The 26,586-nt window shown below is 41.6% G+C and overlaps 3 protein-coding genes across 3 annotated transcripts in view; 2 read left to right on the forward strand and 1 right to left on the reverse strand.

Annotated features, from left to right (window-relative positions):
- The first annotated feature begins 4,369 nt into the window (after positions 1–4,369).
- On the forward strand, positions 4,370–8,224 carry LOC139931189 (tyrosinase-like). Its single transcript, XM_071924627.2, has 5 exons — positions 4,370–5,191; positions 6,013–6,229; positions 6,972–7,119; positions 7,206–7,387; positions 7,959–8,224. The coding sequence occupies exons 1-5, from the start codon at positions 4,370–4,372 to the stop codon at positions 8,222–8,224; spliced, it is 1,635 nt and encodes a 544-aa protein (XP_071780728.2).
- Positions 8,225–9,437: 1,213 nt separating this feature from the next.
- chordc1b (cysteine and histidine-rich domain (CHORD) containing 1b) lies at positions 9,438–17,981 on the reverse strand. The gene is made up of 11 exons (XM_071924630.2): positions 17,797–17,981; positions 15,051–15,100; positions 14,905–14,961; positions 14,510–14,670; positions 13,613–13,713; positions 13,205–13,263; positions 12,851–12,921; positions 12,552–12,657; positions 12,214–12,333; positions 12,036–12,098; positions 9,438–11,389 (listed from the first exon to the last, which is right to left on the reverse strand). Exons 1-11 carry the CDS (start codon positions 17,858–17,860, stop codon positions 11,216–11,218), a joined length of 1,026 nt encoding a protein of 341 aa, XP_071780731.1. The 5' UTR covers positions 17,861–17,981; the 3' UTR covers positions 9,438–11,215.
- Positions 17,982–20,240: 2,259 nt separating this feature from the next.
- The window catches only part of fat3b (FAT atypical cadherin 3b), a 65,992-nt gene continuing 59,646 nt past the window's right edge, over positions 20,241–26,586 (forward strand). The window contains exons 1-3 of the mRNA XM_071924658.2: positions 20,241–23,189; positions 23,390–23,524; positions 24,709–24,910. Of these exons, the coding sequence (XP_071780759.2) occupies positions 20,241–23,189; positions 23,390–23,524; positions 24,709–24,910 (3,286 nt within the window). The remainder of the gene's footprint in view (positions 23,190–23,389; positions 23,525–24,708; positions 24,911–26,586) is intronic.

The following is a 26,586-nucleotide window of genomic DNA, read 5'->3' on the forward strand; positions in this document are numbered from 1 at the left end:
TCCTTTCGTGGAAAAGTTTTCTACAACATTAAGTTTCAAATAGCCCACCTAGCTTTATTAAATGGATGTCTATAAAACAGATAGTTCCGCTTCTGATTGGCTGAGTCACGCTCTACGCGGTACACCAGATAAACGCAAACCTGTGACCGCACAACAGTTATGCTAATTTAAATATCAACGAGCTCACCGAAAATCACCACTCATACCAGCATTTAGGTGTCACTTTGTGTGATGGCTGAAGAACTTTGTATTGCTTATCGGAAGAATAACATTTAATTATTATTAAGTAATTGTTCTTGACTAAAAATACCCTGAACATTGCATTCTTTCCTTCTTAATACAATGGAGAAGAAGAAAAATGAAACTGTCAATTATCTGCCTTTTGTTTGGCTGTTGTCAAGCCTGAATCTAAAGTGCTGATTCGAGGCGCGAGACATGCGCTCGTTATTTTCAGATCCCGTTGTTCTTGGGCGGTGACTGGCTCATCAATGAAGAGACAGGCGGTAAATCAAATCTACCATACCATACCATACCATTACACAGCTAGCCTCTACCAGCCTGAACAGAGCCAGTGGAGAAAAAGCGTAGGTTATGGTCTTTTGTCAGAGAAATGTTGTATGAGGGGGAATTTAGTTGTAGCCTATGGATAATAATTATAAGCTTCCTTCTATTGCTGGAAGAAGAGAAAAGAGCAGCCACAGCTTCAGGTACAGATAGAATGGACATTCTTTTAAACTTGTTAACATACATTTTCTTTTCAGCTTAGCATTAACATCTGTTTCCATCTCCAGCAGGCAGCAAACAAAAAGAACCAAGAACGGATAGTTTTATTCTTTGGCTTTAATAAACACAGAAAGTAGAAGATTGCTGAAACTGGAGAAATATAAAAACCTTCAAGGCCAAAACATCAATAAGCCACCTCCTTTTCAACGTTAACGTGATTTTTCTCAATAAAGACACAGAATTGAAGAACAGTCCTGTGCACACTTTGTTTACAATGGTGTTGTCAACTGTGTTGTCTGTCAGACATCAGAGAGGACAGAGAAACATGGCTTGATAGACATGATCGGGACAAACTTTCTGCAGTAGGAGATGTGTGGGTTCAGCAGTTACCCCTCCATTCCAATCCTAGACCCAGTGTTACTGTGGGTGAGCGTCGGGTTTGGTTCTGTGGGCGCTCTTCCTTCAGATTTTGATCAAAAACAATTGGTATGATGGAAAATGCTGAAAAATATGATCATGAATGATGAAAAATAGGGCTCAGTCAAAAATAGACCGAATTATTAAGGGAATTAATTGATTTATTCCCTTAATGGTCATCTAACATGAAAAGGTGTTTTATGGGGAGGACGATGTGTTTGTCTTTTATATTTAGGGGTAATGAATTGGTCAAAAAGGAAGCTTTAAATAGGTGAGACACAAATTGGGCTAACATTTTCAATTGAATAATTCTGTTGACCTTTAAACTGTTGGGGCCAACTTGCCCACCAAAATGAAAGAAAACATAATATGAGGGTTGATATGCTTTGGTTTCCTTTTGTTTCCTTTGGTTTGTGTCTCCAGGGATAAGCCAGTTAGCCAAGAAACAACAGGATTTGAAAGTAATGAGCAGAAGCAACATGTAGTTTCAGCACAATAGGGAGAGAACAGTGAAACAAACTGACAGTTTCATTGTCACTTTCCCATTTGCTTATTTTGTGAAACAGATAATCAAGTGATACCACCAACTATTAAGCGTAGGAAGTACAGGTACAGGAATTGTTCTATTCTATACAAATAATCATCCTTTATGTTGGGTCTAGCAGCCAGTTTTGGTCAGGTCTGTCCAGGTTATGAAATGCAGTTGTCATAGCTGTAGTTCAGCCTAATTTGGCCATGCAGGCTCTGGAGGCAGTGGACATCCCGGCTGTGAGTCAGACAAGTTATAACATGGATAAACCCTGGTCAGTAAAGTCTCTATTTCTTACATCTATGCAACTCAGATACCATCAATCTATCTATGACGTGGGAACAAGAAGTCACATGGAAGTCACAGTGGCTTGTTTGTGTTTGGAGTTTTTTGTGGTTTCATCTAATTTTAACAAGAAAAGTAAACACTTTTATAATTTGTAGGATAGACCAGTGGTTTCCAGAATGAGGTACAGGGACCACCGGGGGTCCTTGAGGAGGGTCCTTCCCCTCATTATTTCACTCCCTAGAAGTTAGCACAATGAGAAAATGTGTAAAGATGATTGTTTATTCATAGGGTTCACTGTCCCACTGTATGTGAAACAGCATGAAGGCATGTTCAACAGCAAAACATCTTTTCAGATCGTGTTCCTTAGGGGCAAAGTATAATCAAATGGGGGTTTAATGTGTAGCTACTTAACTGGGAGTCCATCAAAGAAAACCGTTTGGAAATCCTGGCTTAGACTTTCATTGGATGAATGAAATAACCAAATTCTAAGTGCAAATTCATGGTTTGTTAATTGCCCAGAGAGAGAGAGAGAGAGAGAGAGAGAGAGAGAGAGAGAGAGAGAGAGAGCCATATCCAGTGCCATATGCAGAAACAGAATGATGTTGGCAATAGTCACACAACGCCCTCTGCTGTGGACTGTGTTCACTGACTTTAATATTATTACCTTAAAATAACAAGAGTTGCACAAAAAAGCTTCAGTGAATGTTCCATTGTGATCTTTTATCGATGGTCTAAAGGTTATCTCTCTACTGTGCAGAAAGCCATTCATGTGAAACAGTCAGGAGAAACAGTCAGTTGTTTTTCTTTCTTTTTTTCTGAGAAAACACTACAACGTAACCTACCAACGCAAACACCGCTTCTCGGAGTAGCCGTAGGCAAACACTCACTTTATGGACCTCACCAGATTTTTTTTTCAAGCGAAGAATGTCGTCTTTTTTCCCTGAAAAGTAGAAGTTCCGAAGAATCCCTGCAGGCCGTCTAGTGAGTGATGAAAGATGGAGATTGTACGGGTGATGACGAGGAGAGATATTGGTCTAAGTTGCAGCAACTTTCTGTGACAATAAATTCCATTTTGAAAGCACTCTTCACGTGGTCGATGTTGATCTTACTTCATAGAGAATATTCAGATTTAGGCCTATAGAGTTTACAGTCATCTTATAGGCTACTTTATGTTATTTCTTACTAAGCTATAGGATTTTCTGTGCTATAGTACAATATTCCTACTGTATAATATTCCTGGACGGACTTTCAGGTCTATGTGGTAGGCTACTCAAGAGGGAATTGGTAACCTTATTATAGCCTACTTTTGTTTTCATCTTCTATGACTATACTAGGCTTACTAGATTTTCTGTGGTATAGGCCATATAGTGTTTGACCTATAGCTGCACGGCATTTTAAAATTTCGCTGTGATATTTTGTATTGTACCCTTCTAAAATATCTGCCTGTCATTACTTCTTCCTGGTAAGGGTGTCTGCTCACAGTTTGGTCATGGTGATTTTCTTCCCATTAATGCCAAGGATAACAGTTTACTTTGTGGTCTCAGAATCATAATGTTGTGCAAACAAGGGGGAAATCATGAGTTATGCGCCTGTTTGATGCTCATCTGACTCGGATACGCCAACCAGTCAGCATTCCCCAACAGAAAACCACTGTAATATCCCTATAATATTCCTATAGGGACTTGGTATCAGCTCGGAGTTTATAGTCATTATGGCATTTTATCCCCTATGGTATCGTCATAATATTCATTTGATATTCATATGGGAACTTATAATTTTTTGGTGTTGTTATTCATTATTCATAAGGGATACCGTTACACACGAATAAGTAGACGGAGCTTTCTAGGCCTAATAAGATGGCTAATATGTCAATGTACCATGCTTGCACAGACAGAAACCTTTTAAGACAAGTTGGTATATAATAGCCCAAAACCCATAATTCTAATGACAGAAATGCGTAAAGATCAATAGCTCTAATGGTCTTAAAACGAAGTTTAGAAGGATACACATATCACAAAAAAACAAAACTGCAAGTCCATATAGGACCATTAAAGGAATATTATCGTTATAAAGTCAAGTAGGCCATAGACGCATAAGTCCCTAAAGGAATATTGTGACTATATTATAATGATTTTTCGTTAGAGAACCATATGTTTTTCTCCCCTGGAACCGAGTTTATTAGAAGGTTGGGGATGTAGAGTATTGGGCTAATTAACCCCCCCTCATGAATCATGAAATAAGCTTCACCCTGGGGTTACTTGGCATGTGACTGAACGGGGAGGAGGAGGAGGAGGGCTGAGGAGGAAACACTGAAGAATTTAAGCCAGTGTGAAAGATCACATGGGCCCCTACAACTTTCCGTAGTGAGTTCATTCCTCGGTGGTTGCTTGGCCTCTGGATCATCTCGCTGTGATGTGGCCACTGTTAATCACCAGTCTCACCCTCTGTCTTGTACCCTCCTATCAACAATTCCCCCGTCTGTGCGCCACCCGGGAAGCCTTGCGCACTAAGGAGTGTTGCCCGCCTTGGGAGGGGGACGGCTCGGCCTGCGGAGCCAGCTCCGGCCGGGGCTTCTGCCAGGATGTGGAGGTGCCGGACTTTCCCGATGGGCCACAGTACCCCTTCTCCGGGCTGGACGACAGGGAGAAGTGGCCCTTGGTCTTCTATAACAGGACTTGCCGGTGCGCGGGGAACTTCATGGGCTTTAACTGCGCGGACTGCAAGTTTGGTTACTTTGGAGTCAACTGCAACGAGAGGAGAGAGTCTCTGAGGCGGAACATCTTTCACCTGTCCCGGGCCGAGAGGCTGAGATTTGTGTCCTACCTCAACTTGGCCAAGCAGACAGTCAGCACCGACTATGTCGTGGCCACGGGGACCTACCAGGAGATGGAGAACGGTTCCAGCCCCATGTTCGCCGACGTGTCCGTGTATGATGTGTTTGTGTGGATGCATTACTATGTCTCCCGGAACGCCCTGTTAGGGGGTCCGGGGAATGTGTGGACCGATGTGGACTTTGCTCACTGGGCGCCCGCCTTTCTCCCGTGGCACCGCGTGTACCTGCTGCACTGGGAGCACGAGATTAGGAAGCTGAGCGGAGACATGAGCTTCACCATCCCCTACTGGGACTGGAGGGACGCCCGGGGCTGCGATGTGTGCACGGACGAGCTGATGGGGGACCGGAGCCCCCGCGACCCCAACCTGCTCAGCCCCGGCTCTGTCTTCTCCTCTTGGAGGGTAAAAATAAAAACAAACTCACTCCTCCAGCCCCTCCTCTCCTGGGGTGGATATAAACCACGTTCCTATTTTATTTTATAACTTTATTCTCTAATCATCTAATATTTATGACTGACAGACATTTTTAGTTAAATACTGTTTGTTTTTGTTTGTTTTTTGTTAAATACTGTGCTGATGTACAGTTCTGAGGTGTCCATGCCTACACTTTACTTACTTTAGGCCTACTTTTGCTGGGTATCCCCTGAAATGCCCTCAAGGGCCCCTCGTGGTTCCCACCTCACTTGGAACCAGTGGTCTATCCTACAAATTATGAAAATGTTCACTTTTCTTGTTAAAATTAGATGAAACCACAAAAAACTTCAAATGCACACAGTAAGAAATGTAACTTTAGGCCAAAGAAAATATTCTACTTTACCTTGGATCCATCTAACTTGTGCAGCTGGACTACTGGTTGTTTTGATGAAAATAGTATTTTAGGCCTTTATAAAACTTGCGATTACCTACAAATGATACATGTGTTGGCTTCAAAAGAGCAGTAGCAACCATAAATAGCGTAATTGTTATTTAAAAAAAAAGTCTGCAAACCATTTCTACCTTTACTTAAGTAAATCATTTTACTTCTTCCACCATTCTCTCTCTCTCTCTCTCTCTCTCTCTCTCTCTCTCTCTCTCTCTCTCTCTCTCTCTCTCTCACACACACACACAAAAGTTAACTTGCTTCAAGTAGCCTACCATGTATAACTGATCCAAGTGTGCATGGAATTCATGTTGACACTTTCATGCATTGCATTGTATGTGTGTGTGTTTGTGTGTGTGAACAGGTCCTGTGCTCCAGAGCAGGGGAGTATAATGACAGAGGAGTGCTGTGTGATGCCAGCGACGAAGGCCCGCTGCGTCGTAACCCTGGAAACCAGAACCGTAACGTAGTGGAACGATTACCAACCTCAGCAGAGGTGGAGTTCACTCTCAGTCTGAACAGCTACGACACTGGAGCCATGGACCGCAGCGCCAACATGAGCTTCAGGAACACTCTGGAGGGTCAGAGCATTTGGACCACGACACACACACACACACACACACACACACACTGTCCTGCTCCACAAGTCTGTGTGATATACACGGTTCTGTCTTCACTCTCACTGAGGTGCTATGTGTATCACAGCTGAAACTAAAACCCTTGTGGACTGCTTCAAAATCAATAGACCTATCCAACATTTATAGTTTTGGGGCCCCTTGGTGGTTCATGGGTTTCCTGCATCAGATCTGATGCCTCATCTTCCCTAGAAAAGAAAGATAGTACACTGTAGGTGTAGGAGATCTTGATACAGATTGCTGTTGCCATAGAAATCTTTTATGAAGATGCTATGCTTGTCTATTTAAGGAGTTATATTCCAAAACACTCCAATTATCCATTTTGAATATATATATATAATATTTCAAAATTATGAATGATTCAATTCTTATCATATCCTCAACCAAAGACCAAAGAGTTACCTACTTTCCTTTAAGAATACCATATGTTTTGATTTTGTGCTATCAATCCTTTTCTCAGAAATAATGACAAAATGACAAAATGAGATATCAACCACTTGTCAAATAGTGAATATCTCAATTTGCAACAAAACTCTTCCTTTTTATCAGATGCAGTCTCCAGTGAAAGTATATGTTTGTGCTTGTGTGCTTGTGTGTGTGTGTGTGTCTATCCTATCTGACACCATAAACACTGCTGTGTGCTGCTGCCCCCATCTCCACTGCTGATGAAACACTTGGGGTTCCACAGGTTTCGGGGACCCCCAGACCGGGCTGGGGAACAGCCCTCGTATGGGCATGCACGCTGCGCTCCACGTCTTCATGAACGGCTCCATGTCCTCCGTGCAAGGCTCCGCAAACGACCCCATATTCCTCCTCCACCATGCTTTTGTAGACAGGTGAGGCACACAGATACACACTCTTAATCATTCACACACACATGCGTTGTATAAACTCCCACTTTTTTCCCTTTCTCCATGTTAAGCATCTATGAGGAGTGGCTAAGGAGGCACCGTCCATCTCTGTCCCAGTACCCAGAGTCTAACGCTCCCATAGGGCACAACAGCGAGTACCACATGGTGCCCTTCCTGCCCCTCCACAGGAACAGAGAATTCTTCATTTCCAGCAAGGACCTGGGATATGAATACTCCTATCTGCTAGATGCCAGTGAGTTCACTCTGAATGGATTTTTTTCTATTTCCAATATGCATATGCAACTGAGCAAATCGATTACAAAGTCTTTCTTTTAGTTGTTTCCTCTTGTCTCTGTTTATTCCTTTTCTTATTTAAAGACTTGAATTTAAAGACTTGATTGAATTCTGAAGTATAATGAAGTCTTCCTTTTGATTGTTTCCTCTTGTCACTGTTTATTCCTTTTCTTATTTAAAGACTTATTTAAGACTTTATTTTAAAGACTTGATTGAATTATTCAAATGCAAAAGAACTACATCTGAAGAATGCAATCCTTAGATAATTTGGAAACAAGAAAATCTTAACCTGAGGTTAACTGCAATATCTCTAAATGATAGAAGATAGCGTCTGTAAAAGTATTATTATTTTGTCAACCAAGAACTTAGGTTACCTACTATCCTTTAAAAAATCATACTTGTTTTAATTTTGTGCTCTCATTTTATTAGAGTAGGTGTCACTTTTTTAAATGGTGGGACTCTCATTTTGGAGCTCAAACTGAAACATTTCATCCACTTTCTTGTGATCTCCACCCTCTCTTCCTCTACAGACCAGCGGCTAGCAGAATCCATGGCTCCCTACCTGGAGCAGCTGCGGGAAGCGTGGCCCTGGCTGCTGCTTGCGGGGCTCTTGGGAGGAATCGTTGCGATAGCCGTAGCTGCGGCCGTCCGGACTGCAAGCAGGCGATACGGCGGCTCGTCCTGGCTGCATGTGAGGAAGTGGAAAAGCTTGTTCGCTCTCCCAGAAAGACAGCCCCTTATCTTCAGCAGCGACACAGAGGAAACAAACTACCACAACTACCAAACCACTATGTGAAGGTGCAGCAACCCAGTGTAGTGATTACCTCCATGTTATTCAGAGTAGAGAGTGGAGAGCCACAGTTATATGAAAGATGCTGGAAAGGATGTTGTTTTATCTATTTAACCTAAAAAGGAATTTATGAATGACTTTCAATATCAAAGCACTGTGAATTAAACTTTCCATTAAAGCATGGGGATGTTTTTGTCTTTTGACTTGTTACAAACCAGTTCCTATACCTTCCTTAACCTTGTGCAGTGCTATATTTCTATGCTATATTTTATTTAACTGTATTTAAAGGCTGAGTTATGTGGAGTGTGTCATTTTGAAATGGAGAGGGCCATGAAAGATGTTGGAGCGCTGTGACATGTTGAATTTTGAATATATACCACCCACATCTCGTACCCCGCCAAATTCTACACAGTCTCATTTATGCATCGCTCTTTCCCCAGGGAGTACACGGTTGCAACAAGCTGAATGCAGTACCTAACTCCTGTCTTACAGCACTGACATGCATATAATTGGTACCAAAAGATGTGTTTTGACATCAGCTTCTGTGGTGCCATACATCAGTAACATAAACAGGCATTTATAATGAAGATTTTATATGCTGTACGCTCTCCAGCTGCCATTCAGACTAGGGAAAACAAAACTTTTGAGATACTTGCACTGAAGCCTCTAGGGGATTTATTTTATTGACTGACTATATTTTGTTTGAGTGAAGCATCGCTGTTGAGCACTTATTACAGCATTAAGTACAAAGGAAAATCATGTTTGAATTCTTCAAGTCATTCTCCAGACCTTCCAAAGCCCCGGGGTAGCACTCTGTAAATTACATTATTTGACAGTTACTTTTGGAAGAAGAGAAATGGGTGAAAATGTCTGCAGAGATTTCAAGGTCTTAATCATCTCCACAGTATGTGATGACATAGTTTTATATGAGCTGTAACCTTGGGGTCTCTAATAGTTTGAAACTTTGTCTGTGGCATTCATGGGAGCCGCTGTAATCCCAGAAATTGCATCTGGTGCAAAAGCCATTAGCTTCAAGGCAACCATCACTGACAGCTACTTCCAAGCTTGTTGGGAAAGGTTGGGAAAGCCTGGAGTTAATAAGAAAACTACAAAACTTATGACTCACCAACATTACTCATGTCAACATTTGAAATATTCAGTGGGATATAAATCATCACACCAGTTCTAACATTTCAATGTAAAAGTTTATTTTTGGTAAGGTAAATTGGTTCCTCAGTACTTTTACCCTCATTTCAAAGTCTCATTCAGCCAGTTTTACTTTGCATACATTCTGAGCCTCAACACTAAATAGAATACAGTTCATAATTAAGCCATGCTAACCAGCAGCCTCTTTTAACATACTTTGCTCAGACTAGTTTGTATTTTGCAGGCATTCTCAGATGTTACATTCTTATTTAAAACTACACTATGTAGTTTTGACAAGGAAAGAAGAGATATATACTGATCATTTACAAACAGATCTAATATGAAATATATCATTACATACCCCAAAAAATACTATTTGGAGCAAATCCATAGTAATGCTATAAGATTCTTCTTTAAATTGTTTAAAAGGTGGAATGGTTGGACCACTACAGCTAAACAGCTGCTTTCTAGCTTTAAAAAGAGTTCCAGGGATCTTGTTTTCTTCTTAGATCACCTTTTATTCAGTATAAAATCCATATCATACAGCTGTGGACATTTCAGAGGTTCAAATTTTCTACCTACAACTATATAGAGCAGCTTTATATAATACATATATGTATATATGAAGACAGCATAGAGTCTGACATGACACTGGTGGACAACACAATGCAATAATTTATCCAGATATCTGAAACTGACATGAAACCAAAAGGTGGAATGCAAAAGAGATTATCAAAAATTTGAAGTGTAACACTTCAAAAGTGCTAAACATGAAACAAACAAATGCTATTGTACAGATTGATACGTTTTTTACAAACCATGGATGAAATAGAAAATGGTCCACAATAGTGGTCTATTACAATGACTTGATGTGAGCGGTCCACATGAAATGGAACCTGAAGGGCTCTTTACGAACCGGAAACCAGGCACGACCGTGGCTGAAACATATCTGATGGTATGACGTTATTTTCCAGAGAATTACAGCGCAATATAAGTTGTGTCATCATCTGACATGATGGAAAGTCGATTATCATGCAGTGTTCCCCCTACATTCAGTCAGCAGCTGGCATGTGTGTGGACATGATTCATACCCCAGTTTCATCCCGATTTTACACCCCAGTTACAAGAACAGATCAGACTGAGAAATAGTACTTTCATTGCGATAAAGTACATGACTAATTTAAAAAAATATTTAAAAAATTAGGTTTTTTAGCATTGCAACCTGCACTATGACCAATACTGAGACCAACAATGGGACAGACGTTGAGACAAAACCAAAATCACCCCCCAACCACTTTGGTAACAAATAATGATAGGGGAAACACTGTAATGTCAGAGGAACAGGGGCTAAAGGTCCATGTGGGACGGGATATGCCACCCCAAAAAACCATGATCCCACTGAGAGCAAAGAAGCTGACCAGGGTTCCCACACCGCATAAACATCAAATTCAAAGACCTTTCAGTGACTTTCAAGGCCTTGTTTGGTGAAATTGAAGGACTCAAAATTGTCATGTTTTGGTCATGTTGGTCAATTTTAGACATCGTAGAGGCCTCATTTTTTTTATACTTATGATCTTGTCATGTCAAGAAACCATGGTGAAATCATTCATTTTCAAACTGCTGCTAACAGGGTTTTCCTCAGTGTTGATGCTAGGACAGAGAGCTCAAGAGAGCTGAGACATACTGATGAATTTGGGTGCAAAACTTTTAAGGCCTTATTTAACTCAAATCCACAAACTTTCAAGGCCGGTGGGAACCCTGGGTGACTCATAGAGGAGGTAAAGGACAATCTGTGTGGCCTTGGTTTCAGCTAAGATATACACTTTTCTCTATATTTTATTTAATTCCTCATCATTCGTCTTCATCCTCACTATCAGGCTCCTCTTTCTCCTTCTCGTTCTCCTTGGGCGGGGCGACGGGGGGAGGGAGGTCCAGACGAGCCCACGACATGGGCTCAGACTTCTTCATGACCACCTCGATCTTGGCTGCCATCATGTTCACTATACTCTTACTCACGTCAATCACCTGCATGGAGAGGAAGGGGAGTGACAAAAGACTGCCTTAGCAAACTGGTGGGAAAAAAGAGAAAAATGCAGGGCCGTCCTGTCTGCATTATTCTCCTCAAAGATCATATATTCAAAACAAACTGGCCTGCTGTAGAGGTATCAAACATAAAATTAGAATATATCATAGTTACAAAATGCAAGATTTTTATGTGAAAATGCAGCCGAAATCATATGGACTCTTCTCTGCCCACAGGAAGAGATGAATCAAAACGAAACACACTATCAAAACAAAGCTGGACCATTGGATCTTTTGCCTCTCTCATCCCTTTGGTATAAGAGATCACAGAGCGGCCGGGTCTGCAAACCTGAGCTTGCTGTGTGGAGTTTACAGACATCATGTTATATGATTGCTGGATACTGAAGCTCAAATTTCTCAAAACAGTTGCCACTTGCTGCCATTTGGAGCTGCCAAAGTGCAAAGTTCCCTAGTGTAGCTTTAACATACAATGTGTATCTAATAATATATGACGTATATTTTCATTTATGAAAGGAAAATTACATTATGCTAATTTCAGTATTACTTCATGTATAAATTATACTGGCATAATGCAAGAGACATGACACACTGTGTACTATGCTGAGACATGAGTTACACTTGTACTTACTCCCCACATACTAATCTTCTGCTCAAATTCCTTCTCTCCCTCGAATATAATGTGGATGTCGAGCTGTAGGACGAAGAAGAATTTTACAATAGGTTGAAAAAAACAAACAAGCAAAAAAAAAAATCAGTTTAGATAGACAGACAGAAATGTGTATGACAATGAGGCGGGTGTCCCTCACCGTGGTGCTGTTTGCCTCCACGTAGCTTAGCTCTGGGATGGAGTTCTTGGCGTAGATCGAGATGATGACCTGCCCTCCGGTCTGGTGCCAGTCAAACCGACATGGAATCACTTTTTTACCCTGCAAGGAAATTTCACACATTTATTTAGCACACAAATACAAAATTCAGTCATTCATGATCCACCTGAGAGCATTCTGTCCACTGTGGTAACAATGTGCATCACCAACCACTAGATGGAGTCAAAGTTGAGGCTCTCTCACAGTGGCTTTTACACACACACACACACACACATACACACACACAGACATATCACTCACTGTCAAACAGACACACCTACCGTATCTTTTTTCCTCCATATATGCGTTCCCTTGGTGCAGCCCTCTTGAGACAGGAAGGCGTTAAAATCAGACGTTTTCCTCTTACAACAGCTCCAGTACTTCATCCTGGAGATGCAGGAAAGAACATGCACCCTTTAGCTTCATAGCCGTCAATCACTTGTCACTCAGAATAGTAGTAAACAGACTTAAGGGAAAATACCAGTGTTACTCTTTGCACCTCTCTTTTATATTATCCATAATAGTTCAAAATTTACATTTCTTCCCTCTAAGTGAATAGAATTATGAGCCCAGTACTGACCCTTCATGGAAGATAGGAAATCCAGAATGGTAAGAGCACACATCCGAATTGGTTGCAGGTCCATCAAAACTCTGGAGAAAACAGCACATGTGAAGTTCAAAAGATTGCAATAGATCATTTTCTGTCAAAAATACAAATAGGGCTGAGAAACGATGGATTGGACATGTACGGCATCATAATAAATGAAAGAAAATGTTATATTATGGTGTGCAATCAATTGTGCAAGTAGTAGTAAATATCTGAGCTGATTTTGGTTTAGAAAATCTAGTACAAACATTTTTTTTCACGCATTTGAACAGCATGAGAATAAATTCCCGAATGTTTGCCTTGTTACACAAAAATACATTCACCTACTTTAGTACACCCTCCATTTTTACAGGATGTTCCAATCTTGATCTCGTCACTATCCTCCTCTGGAGAGGGAGAGAGAGACAGAGAGAGTGTGTGTGTGTGCGTGTGTGTAAATTGACACATATACTTTAAGAACATCTGAGAAGTAACAAGAAGTGCATGGACAGCTATGAGGTGCTGTCCTGTCCTTCTCCCTGTCATCTTTTGCTCAAATGCCATGATGTCATGACAGGTGAGGGCAAATTCCCAGTGGCCATCCATTAAATTGCACTCTCAACTTGTCCTTCCTGTCCACTAGAGCAAGAAGTGGCTGGTGAAAAGTAGACCGAGATGAAAAGGACAACAACAACAAGAGGAACGTGAAGAGTAGAGGGAAGGAGGAGAGGAGAGAAGGAGAAGCTCTGTCCTTACCTTTTTTCTCTGCTGTATTGTCAGTCAGCTTCAGTTTCTCCAGAGCCTGCTTCAGAGAGGCGGAGATCTTATGCTGCATTCTCACCATTGGCTCATCGGCACTACAACAACAACAACAACCAAATGGGGCATCAAAACAATGGCAAATAAACCATGATGGGACCAAATGCTTCTTGGCACCAGTGATTAAATATAGGTGATGACTTAGTAAGCAGCAAGTGAACATTCCTGTAAATTTAACACGTTAACATACAGTAAACTAAGTATTTGGACTGGGACACATTTTTGACACAGTGGTATTTCATTGCAGTACACTACTGGCTACATCTCTTTAAATAAAAAAGTCTGCGGTACCAAACCAGCCAATAATCTCCTGTAATGGACCTTCACTACAGGCACCGATTGCTTTGTCAGTTACCTGTCCACTTTCTTTTGAACCCAGGAGAAAGGACTACAAAAGATTTATGTCTATCCTAAAGCTCCTTGGTAGATGTTTGATGCTTTCAGGCTGATTTGATACTTCAGATCCCTAACCATTCCTGTATTTGATACTATACCAAAATATTTTGCAGCAAAATCTAGTCAACAGATTCGTTCATAAGGATATACAGTATTAAAATGGAAGTTGTATTGTTGGATTGACTGGAAAATAAGTTTGTTGTTGTTGGTGTGTTTGTTCTTTGTCTTTTAGTATGCAGATTTTAACTAACTCATTACATGTTAAGAAATGTTCACAGTATTTTTAACGCAGGCCCAATCTTTATATCTCCAAAAACATTTCTGCCGCATTAAAATGGGGGCACAATGTACAAAAGAAAAGCTGCAGAGCTTCTGATACGGACTAAAATATCAAAGAAAGGGTAACTGTCCAAACACTTTTGGAACCAACTGCACTACCTCGGTCTGCATATAGCCTCCAGAGGCTTTGGTGCGGAGATGATGTACTCGTTAAACTTTGGTTTTTGGTCATCTGCGTCTTTCTTTTCTCCCGCCGACGTCACATCAGGTTTCACCGGCTCGGGGGGCTTCTCTTTGTTGTGGGGACCTTTTGTACAACCCTAAGGGGGGAAAGAAACAGCGGCATTACATCACTGTGTTGGGCTCGAGAACAATGAGAGTTCATGCTGATATGGCTACGGCAAAGGTGGTAGTCCGTGTCTGTGAAAACAATAGACAATAGAAACATGACCATTCCAGTCTACATGAAAACCCTTGAGGAAACAGATTATCCAAGAAAGTATGTTCACATCACACCGAGAGAGTGGAAAGGGTTAAATCCGTATGCAACTTACAACAATGCTGAGGAAGTCTGAAAAGTCAGTAGTTCTTCTCTTGCAGCAGGACCAACCCTGGAGAAGGTGAAAGAGACATGACATTGAGTCACTGCCGACCAGCTGACATGACATGTTAACTGTGCGTGTGCAGACAGGCGTTTTACCTTCAGTGCATCATGGAATACTGGAACTCCTGGATGGTAGATGCATGCATCTTTGGAAAACACAACACAAGTTTGATTAGCTCTGAAACAACAGATGCAATATTATAAGCACCAGTGTTAGCCCCACCAGCATCACATCACATGTGACCAAAATGTGGACCGGTTAAAGTCGGTTTTCTGACCTATTTTCATGAATTCTAGTTTCAAAAATTCAACAAAAACTGCACAGCTTCCAGGGAAGGAATGGTTAGACTCAACTAGGGCTCTTAAATATGAATACACCATAAATAGCTCATCGTGGAAAAACATGCAGTTACATCTACGTCGGCCTATTTTTACAGTCGTACAGTCATGAAATAACACTTTCAGAACTAACATTTTTTTGGGCCAACCACTAAGAGCAAACTGTTGAAACTTCCATTTTCAACTTGTTTGATGGGAACCATCCTTTGCTAGGTAAAACATTACAGCATCAGTTACCTCTTGCTTGTGTATGCTTTTCTTTTCATATGGCGTGCCTCTCTCAAAGGACTCGGTCATCAGTGTCTGATGTTGCCTTCACATGCTCCTTGTAAATTCGACTTGTCGCAGATTCAAGTGCTTTTGTTCGGAGATTATTATAACAAATGTTTGTTTTTTTGTCTTTTAGAAATTGAGCAACACAGAGCTACTTTGCTGGTTTGTTAATCTACTGATATTTCCGACAGCACTTGAAGGCAGCATAAGTCTGTCCCTAAGAGTGTTCTCCTTAAGCAAGTACCATGCAACTTTAAGCTTTCAGGTTAGGATGAAAGTTACATAGTGACTTGGGTGAAAGGCTTAGTGAAAGCAGTGAATGGAGACAGAGTAAATATATTTTTAAACATAGGCCTATTTGGCTTTGTATTTAGACTACATTAACGATGTGCTATGCCAGGACTAAGTTAAAATTAATGTTGTTGGTCAAAGACAGAGTAGAAGAACAGGGTGTCAGTGTCAACAGAAATTAAATAGTAAACAAGGATTTTGACTAAAAAAAAGTATTTTCATGGGCATAGTCAAAATTCACACTTGATTCACACATTTTTTTTTGTTCTATCTTTTAATGGCCTTTATATGACCTCCATACCCATGCTATGGCATCTAATATTGATCGTAATAGATTGGTTTTATTTCACCCTAGTTCCATTCAAACACCACAAAATACATATGGTGTACAAAGTAAGAAAACACCTAACAATATAGGAATATGAAGTACCTAATAAGGAGTAGGGCCAGCCTTTGTCTTGAGAACAGCTTCAATCCTCCTTGTAATGGTGTCAAACAAGTCCTGAACTGTGTCTAGTGGGATATTGGACCATTCTTCAAGAAGAAAAGCCTTCAGTTCTTTGAGGGATGAAGGAAGTGGAAATCTACTTTGTACTCTGCACTCGAGAATTTCCCATAAAGGTTCAATGATGTTTTGATCTGGTGCTTGGTGAGGCCATGGAAGCGTTTCACTTCGTCCTGGTGTTCATAAAACCACTCTTGAATTTGAGGAGTGTGAATTTAGACATTATCATCTTGGAAGGAGGGAAGATTATAAGCAATCAGTGCACCATAGGGTGCACCTGGTCCTGTAAAATGTCTGTATATTCTTTGGCTATTATACAACCTCCCAGAGCAATCATCAGACCTAATGACTCCCAAGAGATGGCTGCCCTTATAATTACAGATCCACCACCATGTTTAACAGCTGATAACTGATATTGTGGGTTGAAGGCACACTGTGGTTGTAGGCTCCTTACACTGGGTTATGTATCTTTGTGTGTTGGCCTTGGGTACAAGTGGTTTCTTGGCAGTCTTGGCATAAATAGCCCACCTGCTTTGCGAAGCTCATGATGTACAGATTTTGTTGATTCGATTCTGTTGTGATTTGATGCTGTAGTGAACTTTGTGTTTAGTAATTATCCATATAAGCGGCCATCTATCACTGGCGATCATCCACTGACGACCATTGTTACCAATACAGTTTGTAGGTGGCATAATGTTGTTATGATTTTAAAGAATGTCCCCCTTGCTACATTAAATAATTCTGCAGCTGTTGTAATCAATGCATCTGCAATTCAGGTACCAACTGTTTGTCTCTTTGAAACTCTGTCAGTTGCCTTATGTTGCTTTGAAAACTCACATATGAAAGTGGTGATCGTCAGTCCTGTTTTAAAACTGACCCATACTATCAATTGGCATTCATCTAAACTCACTGGTCTGCGTAGCTATTAAAAAGTCAAAGTTTAAATCCATTTTCATGTGGTGTTTCCATGATTTTGTCTGATCCTGCAGGTCCAAGTCCAATTCAAAGTTTTGAAAAAAGTTCCTATACCATACCCCATTAGGTCTTGTTTTTACACCGAGTCTTGGGTTTCAGTCCAGAAGTAACTAAAACAAATGTATGATGTGTTTTAAACCGCAATTAGCTAACTTCTTCTAGATTAAGACTATTTTAAAGTACACTCTATCCGCTTACCTTAAATAGCCTAACTTGAACACTTACCAGCACCTCGAGACTACGGGACAACGTTAGCAACACCTCAATAAATAACAGTACATGTTAACCAAGGAATTAACAAACAACTGTAGCTACCAATACAGTTGCTACTGATGGCTCCAGCCAGCTAACGTTAGGTTAGCTAACGTTACATCTGTGCTCTATAGAAATTTCCAGATGATCAGAGGCTAGCTAACGCACTGTACAGGGCAAAACCACGTTAGCTAGGACACTACTCACCATCAGGGTTCTTCTCTAGATCAAACCTCTGTCCGCATCCTTTATTGTAACACAAAACTGACATGGTATTATGAACAGGTGGAGGGCTAAACAAGGTAAACTGCTAGCTAAATAGGAAAAGAAACACAAAAAGTAGCGACAAAGCTAGTTTGTGAGCTACAGTACGGGGCCGCTGTAACCTCAAACTGGTCTGCATTCGATTTACCAGACTTCCGGATGTTGTCGGCTGTACTCGGCAAAACTCGGAACTTGCCGAGCGAAGATCCTGTCCAGCCCGCCCCAAGTACCACTACCCTCCATCCCATAAGAGCGCACATAGTCCCATAAGCGACAACTGATGCAGACCGCTTCCAAACTTGCGTTAAAGCTCAGTTCTTTATGTCAGCTTGTTATCGGACCTAACCCTATGCCTGCCCGTTTGATTTAACGTCAGTTTTATGTTGGCCATTGCCGAAAAAGCCACAATAGTACGCCTAATGTAGTGCTACAACAGTCAAGTGTATGAGAAATGGGGGCAATGTGTTAGTTCACGAGGATGATTGTAGCCTAGTTACTAGACATTGCGTGCCGGCCGGGATATGTGCATGTGAATTTTCCATTTCGCACATCCCCACCGAGTTTTGAGCGACTGTGTGGAGCTTTTTGCTTGTTTCTTTCTTCAATTGACAGTCGACTGTCGGGGAAAGGATGGGGGAAAAAAACACTTTCCATGATTATGGATGTTTCGTCTAAAGGTAAGGCACGATGTGATGCCTGAAGTGAATTGCAGTGTCTGTAATTCACTCCTGAGGCTTTTGCATGGAGATGAGCCCCATGCACTCAGGCATGGACACGGGAGACGAAATGCACCCCTGGATTTCCCAGGATGGGCTCTGTCTGGGGAAATGCTCGTTTGAATCGGTCAAATCTGATGTTTGGCAGGCTACAGACTATTGCCTTAACCTTAAGAACAACACATTGCTTACATAAGTATTTATTTTCGAAGTTGCATATCAAATTTGTAGCCCATTAGTTAGCCCACTTTTCAAATGTCAGTCGTTATAGTTTCTGTTTTGTGATTCGTAAATACCGTATGTTGTTTTAATGCCTATTTCCTTTACTTTCAGTTTAAGTTTTTGTATTTTCATGATCAGATTCAGAAATAGGCAATTAGGAAATGTGTGCAAGGTTTCAAAGACGTTAGTTTTAACAGCGAGCATGGGTTTTTGAGTAACTTCTTTTTTCTCTTCTGTGTCAGTTGCTAAAATTAGTTTAAGGCCCACTTTTCAGTCAGTTTGAGTTAACTTCATAATAACTTTGGAGCATAGCAGAAACACCCACATACTGTGAGTGTTTCTGCTATCTAGTATATTCCTGCAGAGTAGCCTGTCCTCAGCTCCTACATGGTATCTTATGTCCTAGTTTAGTTTTCTCTTATTGAGTCCCATAGGCACACCTAGTAGTCACTGACTTGAGGTTTCAAGTCCTTGCAGTTTCTATTTTTAGCCATTCCCTTCTTATTTATTACAATATATTAACACATAGCCTATATTTATATATCTCAGCTGATTTTTTTCATATTTTTGTACACTGCAAAAAAAGTCCATCTTAGCAAGTCATTTAGTCTCATATTCAGCCTTCAAAATCTTGTTTTTCTTAAACTAAGAGAAAAATGTTGCCAATGAAGTGAGATAACAATTGTTTCCAATGCATGGAAATGCATTGGAAATGCATCCAGTCAGTATCTTGAAACAAGTCAGAATAAGGCAGATCATTGCACTACTATCAAGAAAATGACACTTGATTCTACAAAATTCTTGAAACAAGTTGATTTGCATTGGAAACAAGTGAAATTATCAAGCCCCATTGGCAGATTTTTTCACTTATTTTAAGAAAATTACAGTTTTAACACTCAATAATAGACTAAATGACTTGTTAAGATGGAGAATTTTTACAGTGTAAGAGGTTCTCTCATTTGTCAATGATGTTGAGATTGATCATCATAAAGACATTATTAATTGAGCCATTTAAATAAGGTGATTGATCTACAATATTAGTGATTGTTCCCAATCTCTCTTATTTTCTTTGGTGACATGATACTTTTCACTGAGGTTGTGTAAGTATTCTGTGCCTTGATGTGCTTTGATGTGGTTTGCTGCAGTGCTTTCCTGGTGCATAATTTAGTGTTTGAATGCAAAGTTTTTTGTTTATTTGTTTTCTAAATACATTTCATCCAGTACAAACTATGTGGGGTACAACTGAGCTCAACATTGAATATGGTATAATACCCCTGTGGTGATTGCAACTTTTGTTTCACACTTTAGCTATATCTAAATTATAGCACATAGAATGGATGCCTTATAATACCTCACCAGTGAATCCAGATCTGTTTTTCTTTGTTTTTCCTTCCAAATTTAGGGTGACTGGATGATGGAATGGTGATGAAGCCTAATCCTTGGCACATTATGCTGCCTCTGTCCAGCTTCTCTCTCCTCCTCCATTTCCTTCTCTTCTTCTTCTTCTTCTTCCTCTGTCTCCACCCAAGCCATTCCCAGTTCCTGCAAGAGCCCAGGACGGCACAAGGCCTGCTCCTCTTCACCCAGCCTGTCTATAACGCCTCCATCTTTGAGAACTCTGCAGCGAGGACCTATACAAGAAGCAAGCTCAAAATGGGCATCATTCTTGGGCCGCCTCGCTCTTTAGACATTAAATACTCCATTGAGTCTGGAGACAGCGAGGGAATCTTCCAGGCTGAGGAGTTTGTAATGGGAGACTTTTGTTTCCTCCGTATACGCACGAATGGAGGCAGTGGTGCCATCTTGAATCGAGAAGTACAAGACAATTACACACTGACAGTGAAGGCGTCTGCCCAAGGAGGCCTAGAGGCTTTAGCCACTGTTTATATCAAGGTCCTGGATACCAATGACCTCCGACCTCTCTTCTCCCCCACCTCCTATTCCATCATTGTTCCTGAGAGTGCCCCTCTGGGTGCCAGTGTTGGGCGTGTAACAGCCACAGACGCTGATGTGGGCTCCAACGGAGAGTTCTACTACTTCTTCAAGAACAGGGTGGAGCTCTTTGCTGTCCACCCGACCAGTGGCGTTGTCACCCTGACCCGCCGACCCAGGATGGAAAAACAAGACCGAATTGAGCTGGAGGTGCAGGTGGTTGACAGAGGGATGAAGCTCTACGGGAACAACGGCATCAGCAGCACCGCCAAGCTGGTTCTAACTGTGGAGCGGGTCAACGACTTTGCTCCTGTTCTCAGTGCAGCTGCCGTCACTCCGTCGTGGTTGGACAAGGACCCGGTCTACGCTGTGGTGACTGTGGAGGACAAAGACGAGGGTGTAGCTGGGGATATAGAGTGGGTGTCTATTATTGAGGGTGACCCCTTAGAACAGTTTGTGGTTGACTGGTCGCCAATTGGTAATGAGTATAGGGTGAAAACATCAGAACCGGTGGACTGGGATCAATTCCCCTATGGCTGCAACCTGACCTTCCAGGCTAAAGATAGGGGCATACCTCCAAAGTTTTCTAATACCCAGGTTGTTCAGTTGTTGGTAAAAAAGCCAGACCCAGTGGTATCGAAGTTTGAGAAAGATGTTTATGTTGTCAAGCTGAGTGAAATAGCACCCCCAGGCACTATTGTAGCGGTGGTGAAAATCTCCCCAGCTCCTTTGAATGTCAATTACAGCTTCGGCGCCCTCTCAGAGCCAATGTGCTTTGATGTAAACCCCTTGACTGGAGTTATCATAACCACAAGGCAGTTGACGACGATATCGCGGGATATTGTGGAGATAGAGGTGGTTGATATTATCAGTCAGCAACAAACAAAGCTTCAAATCATCATAGAGGATGCTAATGACAACACACCAGTATTCACCAGGCCATTCTATGACATTTCCATCAATGAGAGCTTACCGCTCGGCACCGTCGTTCTCGTGGTGTCTGCTGTGGACGATGATAAAGGAGAAAATGGGTATATAACCCACACAATCAGTGGTTTGCAGTCTCTACCATTTACCATTGACCAGGACACAGGAGAGGTGAGGATCACTGCAGACCTGGACTTTGAGTCATCAGAAGACATCTATACATTCGCTGTGCGGGCCTCTGATTGGGGTTCACCTTACAGAAGAGAGAATGAGGTAAATGTCACAATTCGCCTGATCAATATCAATGATAACCAGCCTCTTTTTGAGAGGGTCTCCTGCAGGGGGATGATAAGCCGTGATTTCCCTGTTGGCCAGACTATTGTCACGCTGTCTGCTGTAGACATGGATGAGCTGGGAATGGTGAAGTACAGGATACTGTCTGGGAACGAACTGGACTTCTTCACCCTAAACCCAGATTCGGGGGCTTTGTCGTTGAAAAGGTCCTTAGCAGTGACTAATCTAAAAAGTGGGATATTCAACATGAAGGTAGTTGCTACAGATGGAGAGATCTTCTCTGACCCTACATTTGTTAATGTGTCAGTTGTGAGAGGTAGGATGCCACCCAGGGGGTTTAACTGCAAGGAGACCAGGGTAGCCCAGCTGTTGGCAGAAAAAATGCTCACAAAGGCCTCTGATATGGCTAAGTCAAGAGTTGAAGAGAGCTATACAGACCTTTTCTCTGTAAACAAACAGGCTCCACAGTTTGAGGCCTTGCCTACTAGTATTCTAGTGAGGGAAGACCTCGTAGCTGGTGCCAGCGTATTTCAGGTGAGAGCACGAGATGGTGACACGGGGTTCAACGGGCGCGTTCTCTTTTCCATATCTGACGGTAACAAAGAAAATTGCTTCAATATCAACATGGAGAATGGTTTGATAACCATATTACAGCCGCTTGACCGTGAAAGGTCGGATCGTTACTTCCTCAATATCACCATCTACGACCAGGGCTTCCCTCAGATGTCCAATTGGAGACTACTGACAGTGATCATTGAGGATGCAAACGACAATGACCCCCAGTTCTTTCAGGACAGCTACTCTGCTCTTGTTTCAGAAAACTCTGCCATTGGTATGGAAGTGATCACCATCGCTGCATTCGACAAAGACATGGGTCAAAATGCACAGCTGTCATACACGCTGCTGACAAGTGTCCCTCAGTTTGGCATTGACAGAGAGACTGGAGGTGTATTTGTGGCCAGCCAGTTGGACAGGGAAACCTTCCCAATTTTCAGCCTGAAGATTGAGGCGAGAGACAAGGCTGAAAGAGGCACTCAGAGGTCAGCAGTGACTACTCTGAGTATTATAGTGGATGATGTCAATGATTGTGCCCCAGCTTTCATACCCAGCAGCTACAGCGCTAGAGTGCTGGAGGACCTCCCACTGGGGGCTGTGATCACGTGGGTGCAGGCTCAGGACCCAGACCTCGGCCCAGGTGGGCAGGTCCGATACTCCTTGATCAATGACTTCAATGGTACTTTTGAGGTAGGTGATGTCACTATTTGTATTGTCTATACTGTTGCATGTGCTGATGCTCTGCTGTAAAAATGTAATTACTAATGTGACTGAAACAACGTCAATGGTATTTGCTTTGACATAAATGCATGTACTGTATTACAAGTACAGGAAGAAATTGTTGTTAAAACAATACATGATATTGTAAGGTAATGTCATGCTTTGTACAGGTGGATGCTGTGAGTGGGATGCTGAGGATTGGGAAGGAGCTGGACTACGAGAAGCAGCAGTTCTTCAACCTAACTGTATTGGCTGAGGACAGAGGAGTGCCCAGCCTCAGCACCCAGACATTTGTGGAGGTGGAGGTGTGTAACACACACACACACACACACACACACACGCACACACACACACACACACACGCACACACACACACACACATTCTCAATTAGGGTTCGAGCAATATGTGTTTTTCAAGGCCAGTACTGATACTGATATTCTTCTACTGAAGCTGCCAATTGTCGATACTTTGTGCTGATATTTAATATTTTTTAAATTCTTATATTTTCATGCCAAAAATGAAAAAAAGTATTCAGTGTTTCCCCCAGAATTTGGTTTTTGGCATTGTGGAAAAGCTTTTGAAACAGCATTTAGACCATGTGAAACCCAGACTAATGAAATTATTTCAGGTTTAGCAGCAGGGTGCCCCACCCCATCTATTCAGTGGCAGGGAGACCCTAGGATACATTACTGACTTTAAATGAAGAATTAATTGACAAAAAACATTATTGAACTAGAAGGGCACTCGGAGAGCGCAGACCTCCGCCAAGGTTCGTGCTATTATTGCTTGTTCGTGAGTCGGATCCGGGGTTCTAATGGGTTCTTCCTTGGTCCATGCTACACCCTTCCACGAAGTTTCATGAAAATCGGGCCAGTAGTTTTTCCGTAATCCTGCTAACAGACAAACAAACAAACAAACGGCACCGAAAACATAACCTCCTTGGCGGAGGTAAAAATGAAATGAACAAATAAAGTGTGCAAAGAAACTACACTTACAAAATATAGGCACATTTACTCTTTTCACGAAGTACTGTGATGAGGTGAATCCAGGTAAAATCCATAATCCCTTATGATCCTAATTACTGTAAATCTATACCAATCACAAAGGAGGTGGTGTAGATAAAAAGAAGCTTAGAGAAGTTAGAGAAGGATTTTTAAACTGAGACAAATGAGATGTCGATTGTGCAAAAAAGGCTGCAACTCAATATCAGGAAAATGTCCCTAATATTTTGTACATTCAGTGTAAAATTTCATTGCAGGTTTTACAGACTGTTTTTATGCAGCTGTGGTCAGGGAGGAACCGCGATCATTACAGCAAGGAATGACATGACTGGTTGATATCGGTTATTTAATAAAAGGCAGATATCGGCCCAATATATCAGCAAACCGATATATCAAACTCTATTCTCTATAAATATTCATGTGACACAGTTCTTCACACTTGTTCATTTTCTCAATCAAAATACAATGAATCACTACGTCCCTGCAGGTGGTGGATGTCAATGAGAATCTGTATGCACCCTACTTCTCCGACTTTGCTGTGAGAAGCTCGGTGAAGGAGAACTCTCGGGCGGGCACCAGCGTCCTGACAGTCAGCGCTAAGGACGACGACAAGGGAAGGGACGGCGTGTTGAGGTACTCTGTCAGAGGAGGCAGCGGACTGGGCACTTTCTCCATTGATGAAGACACAGGTGTGACACAAGATCAATTTTGAAGCCTATTTATGTAAAGTGAAAATCCAGTAGCTCAATGTCATGCTGAGGATATCATCATCTCATTGATAATCATTGTAGATTATGAGCCATTTTGGTGTTTCTTTGTCATTGCGGATGAGTCATTGTGTGTGTACATATAACTCCCCTGATTCAATTTCTGTAATGTATATTTATTGCTTTCTATAGCGTCACAATTTTGTCCTTGGACTTTAATCCTGCCTCTGTCTAGCGTTTCACAATACAAGGAAAGCATCAGCACTTGTATGTGTGTTTGTGTGTGTGTGTGTGTGTGTGTGTGTGTGTGTGTGTGAGAGAGAGAGAGAGAGAGGGAGAGAGGGAGAGAGAGATGGAGAGGGTGTGAGGCAGAGTCGGAGTCAGTGTGTTGGTGTGTGCCTCACATGGGTGCTGTGTACTGGGAGATCATTACTGTAATGAGGGCAGCATGGCAGCTACAGTACAAGGGTAGCGGCTGAGCCTCAGGCAGGCCAGTACAACTGATCCAATGCTGTGTGGATAACATTGATCAAGGCTCCCCTGCACAGCACCCCCTCTCCCCCCCCATCAGCTGTGAAGTGTAGCAGAATCATTCTGACTTATATCTAAGGAGGCCTGACCCAAAAAAAAAAACAGCGTGCAGTTGTCTCCAGAACTGTCCTCCAGTGTCAAGCCACAGCTGAAAACATGTTGATCCAAAGAAGGAACGGAGGGGCCTTGACTCACTCACCCACTTCACCTAGGGATAAAATGAATCAAATGCCCAGTGTAAAAATAGGACACTTCATATTAGTCCATGCAACCAATTGCAATTGCATTAACCACTACTACTTTTCTTTTATTCTGCCAGTTACCAGTCGCTAATTCCAATCGGAATTTCAGGAGTTGCTAAATAATAGATACAAGATTTTATTTTTTATTATTATTTAAGTACTAGCGCCTAATTTGTTTTTTACCAGTCACTTTTCACTTTTTTTCACTAGTAGCAATTTAATAAATGAATACTAGTCAGAACATAAAAGTGACCAGCAAAAATGAAATTAGTCATTAATAACTATCAAATATGTGCTAGTATTTATTAAATTGTTTCTCTTTAGAAGAGAAAAGTGACTAATAAAAAACTAATTAGAAACTAGCACCTAGTATATTTAATTAGAACTACACAGCAACTTACAGCAACTAAAATTACAATAGTGACTAATAACTTGCAGAATAGTCACTAGTGACTAATAAGCACTGGTGGCTTTTTAGGGAATAAACACTAAAATGGCCTGCCGTATTTCACTGTTCCTTTTCTGGCCTCTTTCTTCGTCTCTTGTCACACTGGTGTCCACTGTACATGACTTGTAATTGAGGCCTTGATTGACCTTTAACTAGGCTAATTAGTATTGACTGTAGCTGAGAGAGAAAGCGAGAGAACAACAGATGGACAGAGAGAGAGAACCTCTCTCTTGCCCTCTTTCTATAGATAGAGATAGATAGATATAGATATAGATACACTGTACTTACAGAGACACAGTAGACATAGCACTGTTGCACGGACAGATCCCTGTGGGCTTCTGTAATAGTGCTTTATGCTGTTATTCACCTCAGTGTAAAAACTGAGCCAGTGAGAACTTTTACTGAGTGTAGATTTTCCAGGGGAAATCAGACTGCTT

This window comes from Centroberyx gerrardi, chromosome 11, assembly GCF_048128805.1.
Source record: "Centroberyx gerrardi isolate f3 chromosome 11, fCenGer3.hap1.cur.20231027, whole genome shotgun sequence".
In the NCBI taxonomy this organism is placed as follows: domain Eukaryota; kingdom Metazoa; phylum Chordata; class Actinopteri; order Beryciformes; family Berycidae; genus Centroberyx; species Centroberyx gerrardi.

Coding starts and splice junctions, on each gene's coding strand:
- LOC139931189 (XM_071924627.2), top strand. CDS start 4,370: ATGTGGCCACTGTTAATCACCAGTCTCACCCTCTGTCTTGTACCCTCC. Junction 5,192..6,012: donor CTGTCTTCTCCTCTTGGAGG/GTAAAAATAAAA, acceptor GTGTGTGAACAG/GTCCTGTGCTCCAGAGCAGG. Junction 6,230..6,971: donor CTTCAGGAACACTCTGGAGG/GTCAGAGCATTT, acceptor GGGGTTCCACAG/GTTTCGGGGACCCCCAGACC.
- chordc1b (XM_071924630.2), bottom strand. CDS start 17,860: ATGTCAGTTTTGTGTTACAATAAAGGATGCGGACAGAGGTTTGATCTA. Junction 13,714..14,509: donor GAGGCTATATGCAGACCGAG/GTAGTGCAGTTG, acceptor TTGTTGTTGTAG/TGCCGATGAGCCAATGGTGA. Junction 12,922..13,204: donor AAAATGGAGGGTGTACTAAA/GTAGGTGAATGT, acceptor TGTTTTCTCCAG/AGTTTTGATGGACCTGCAAC.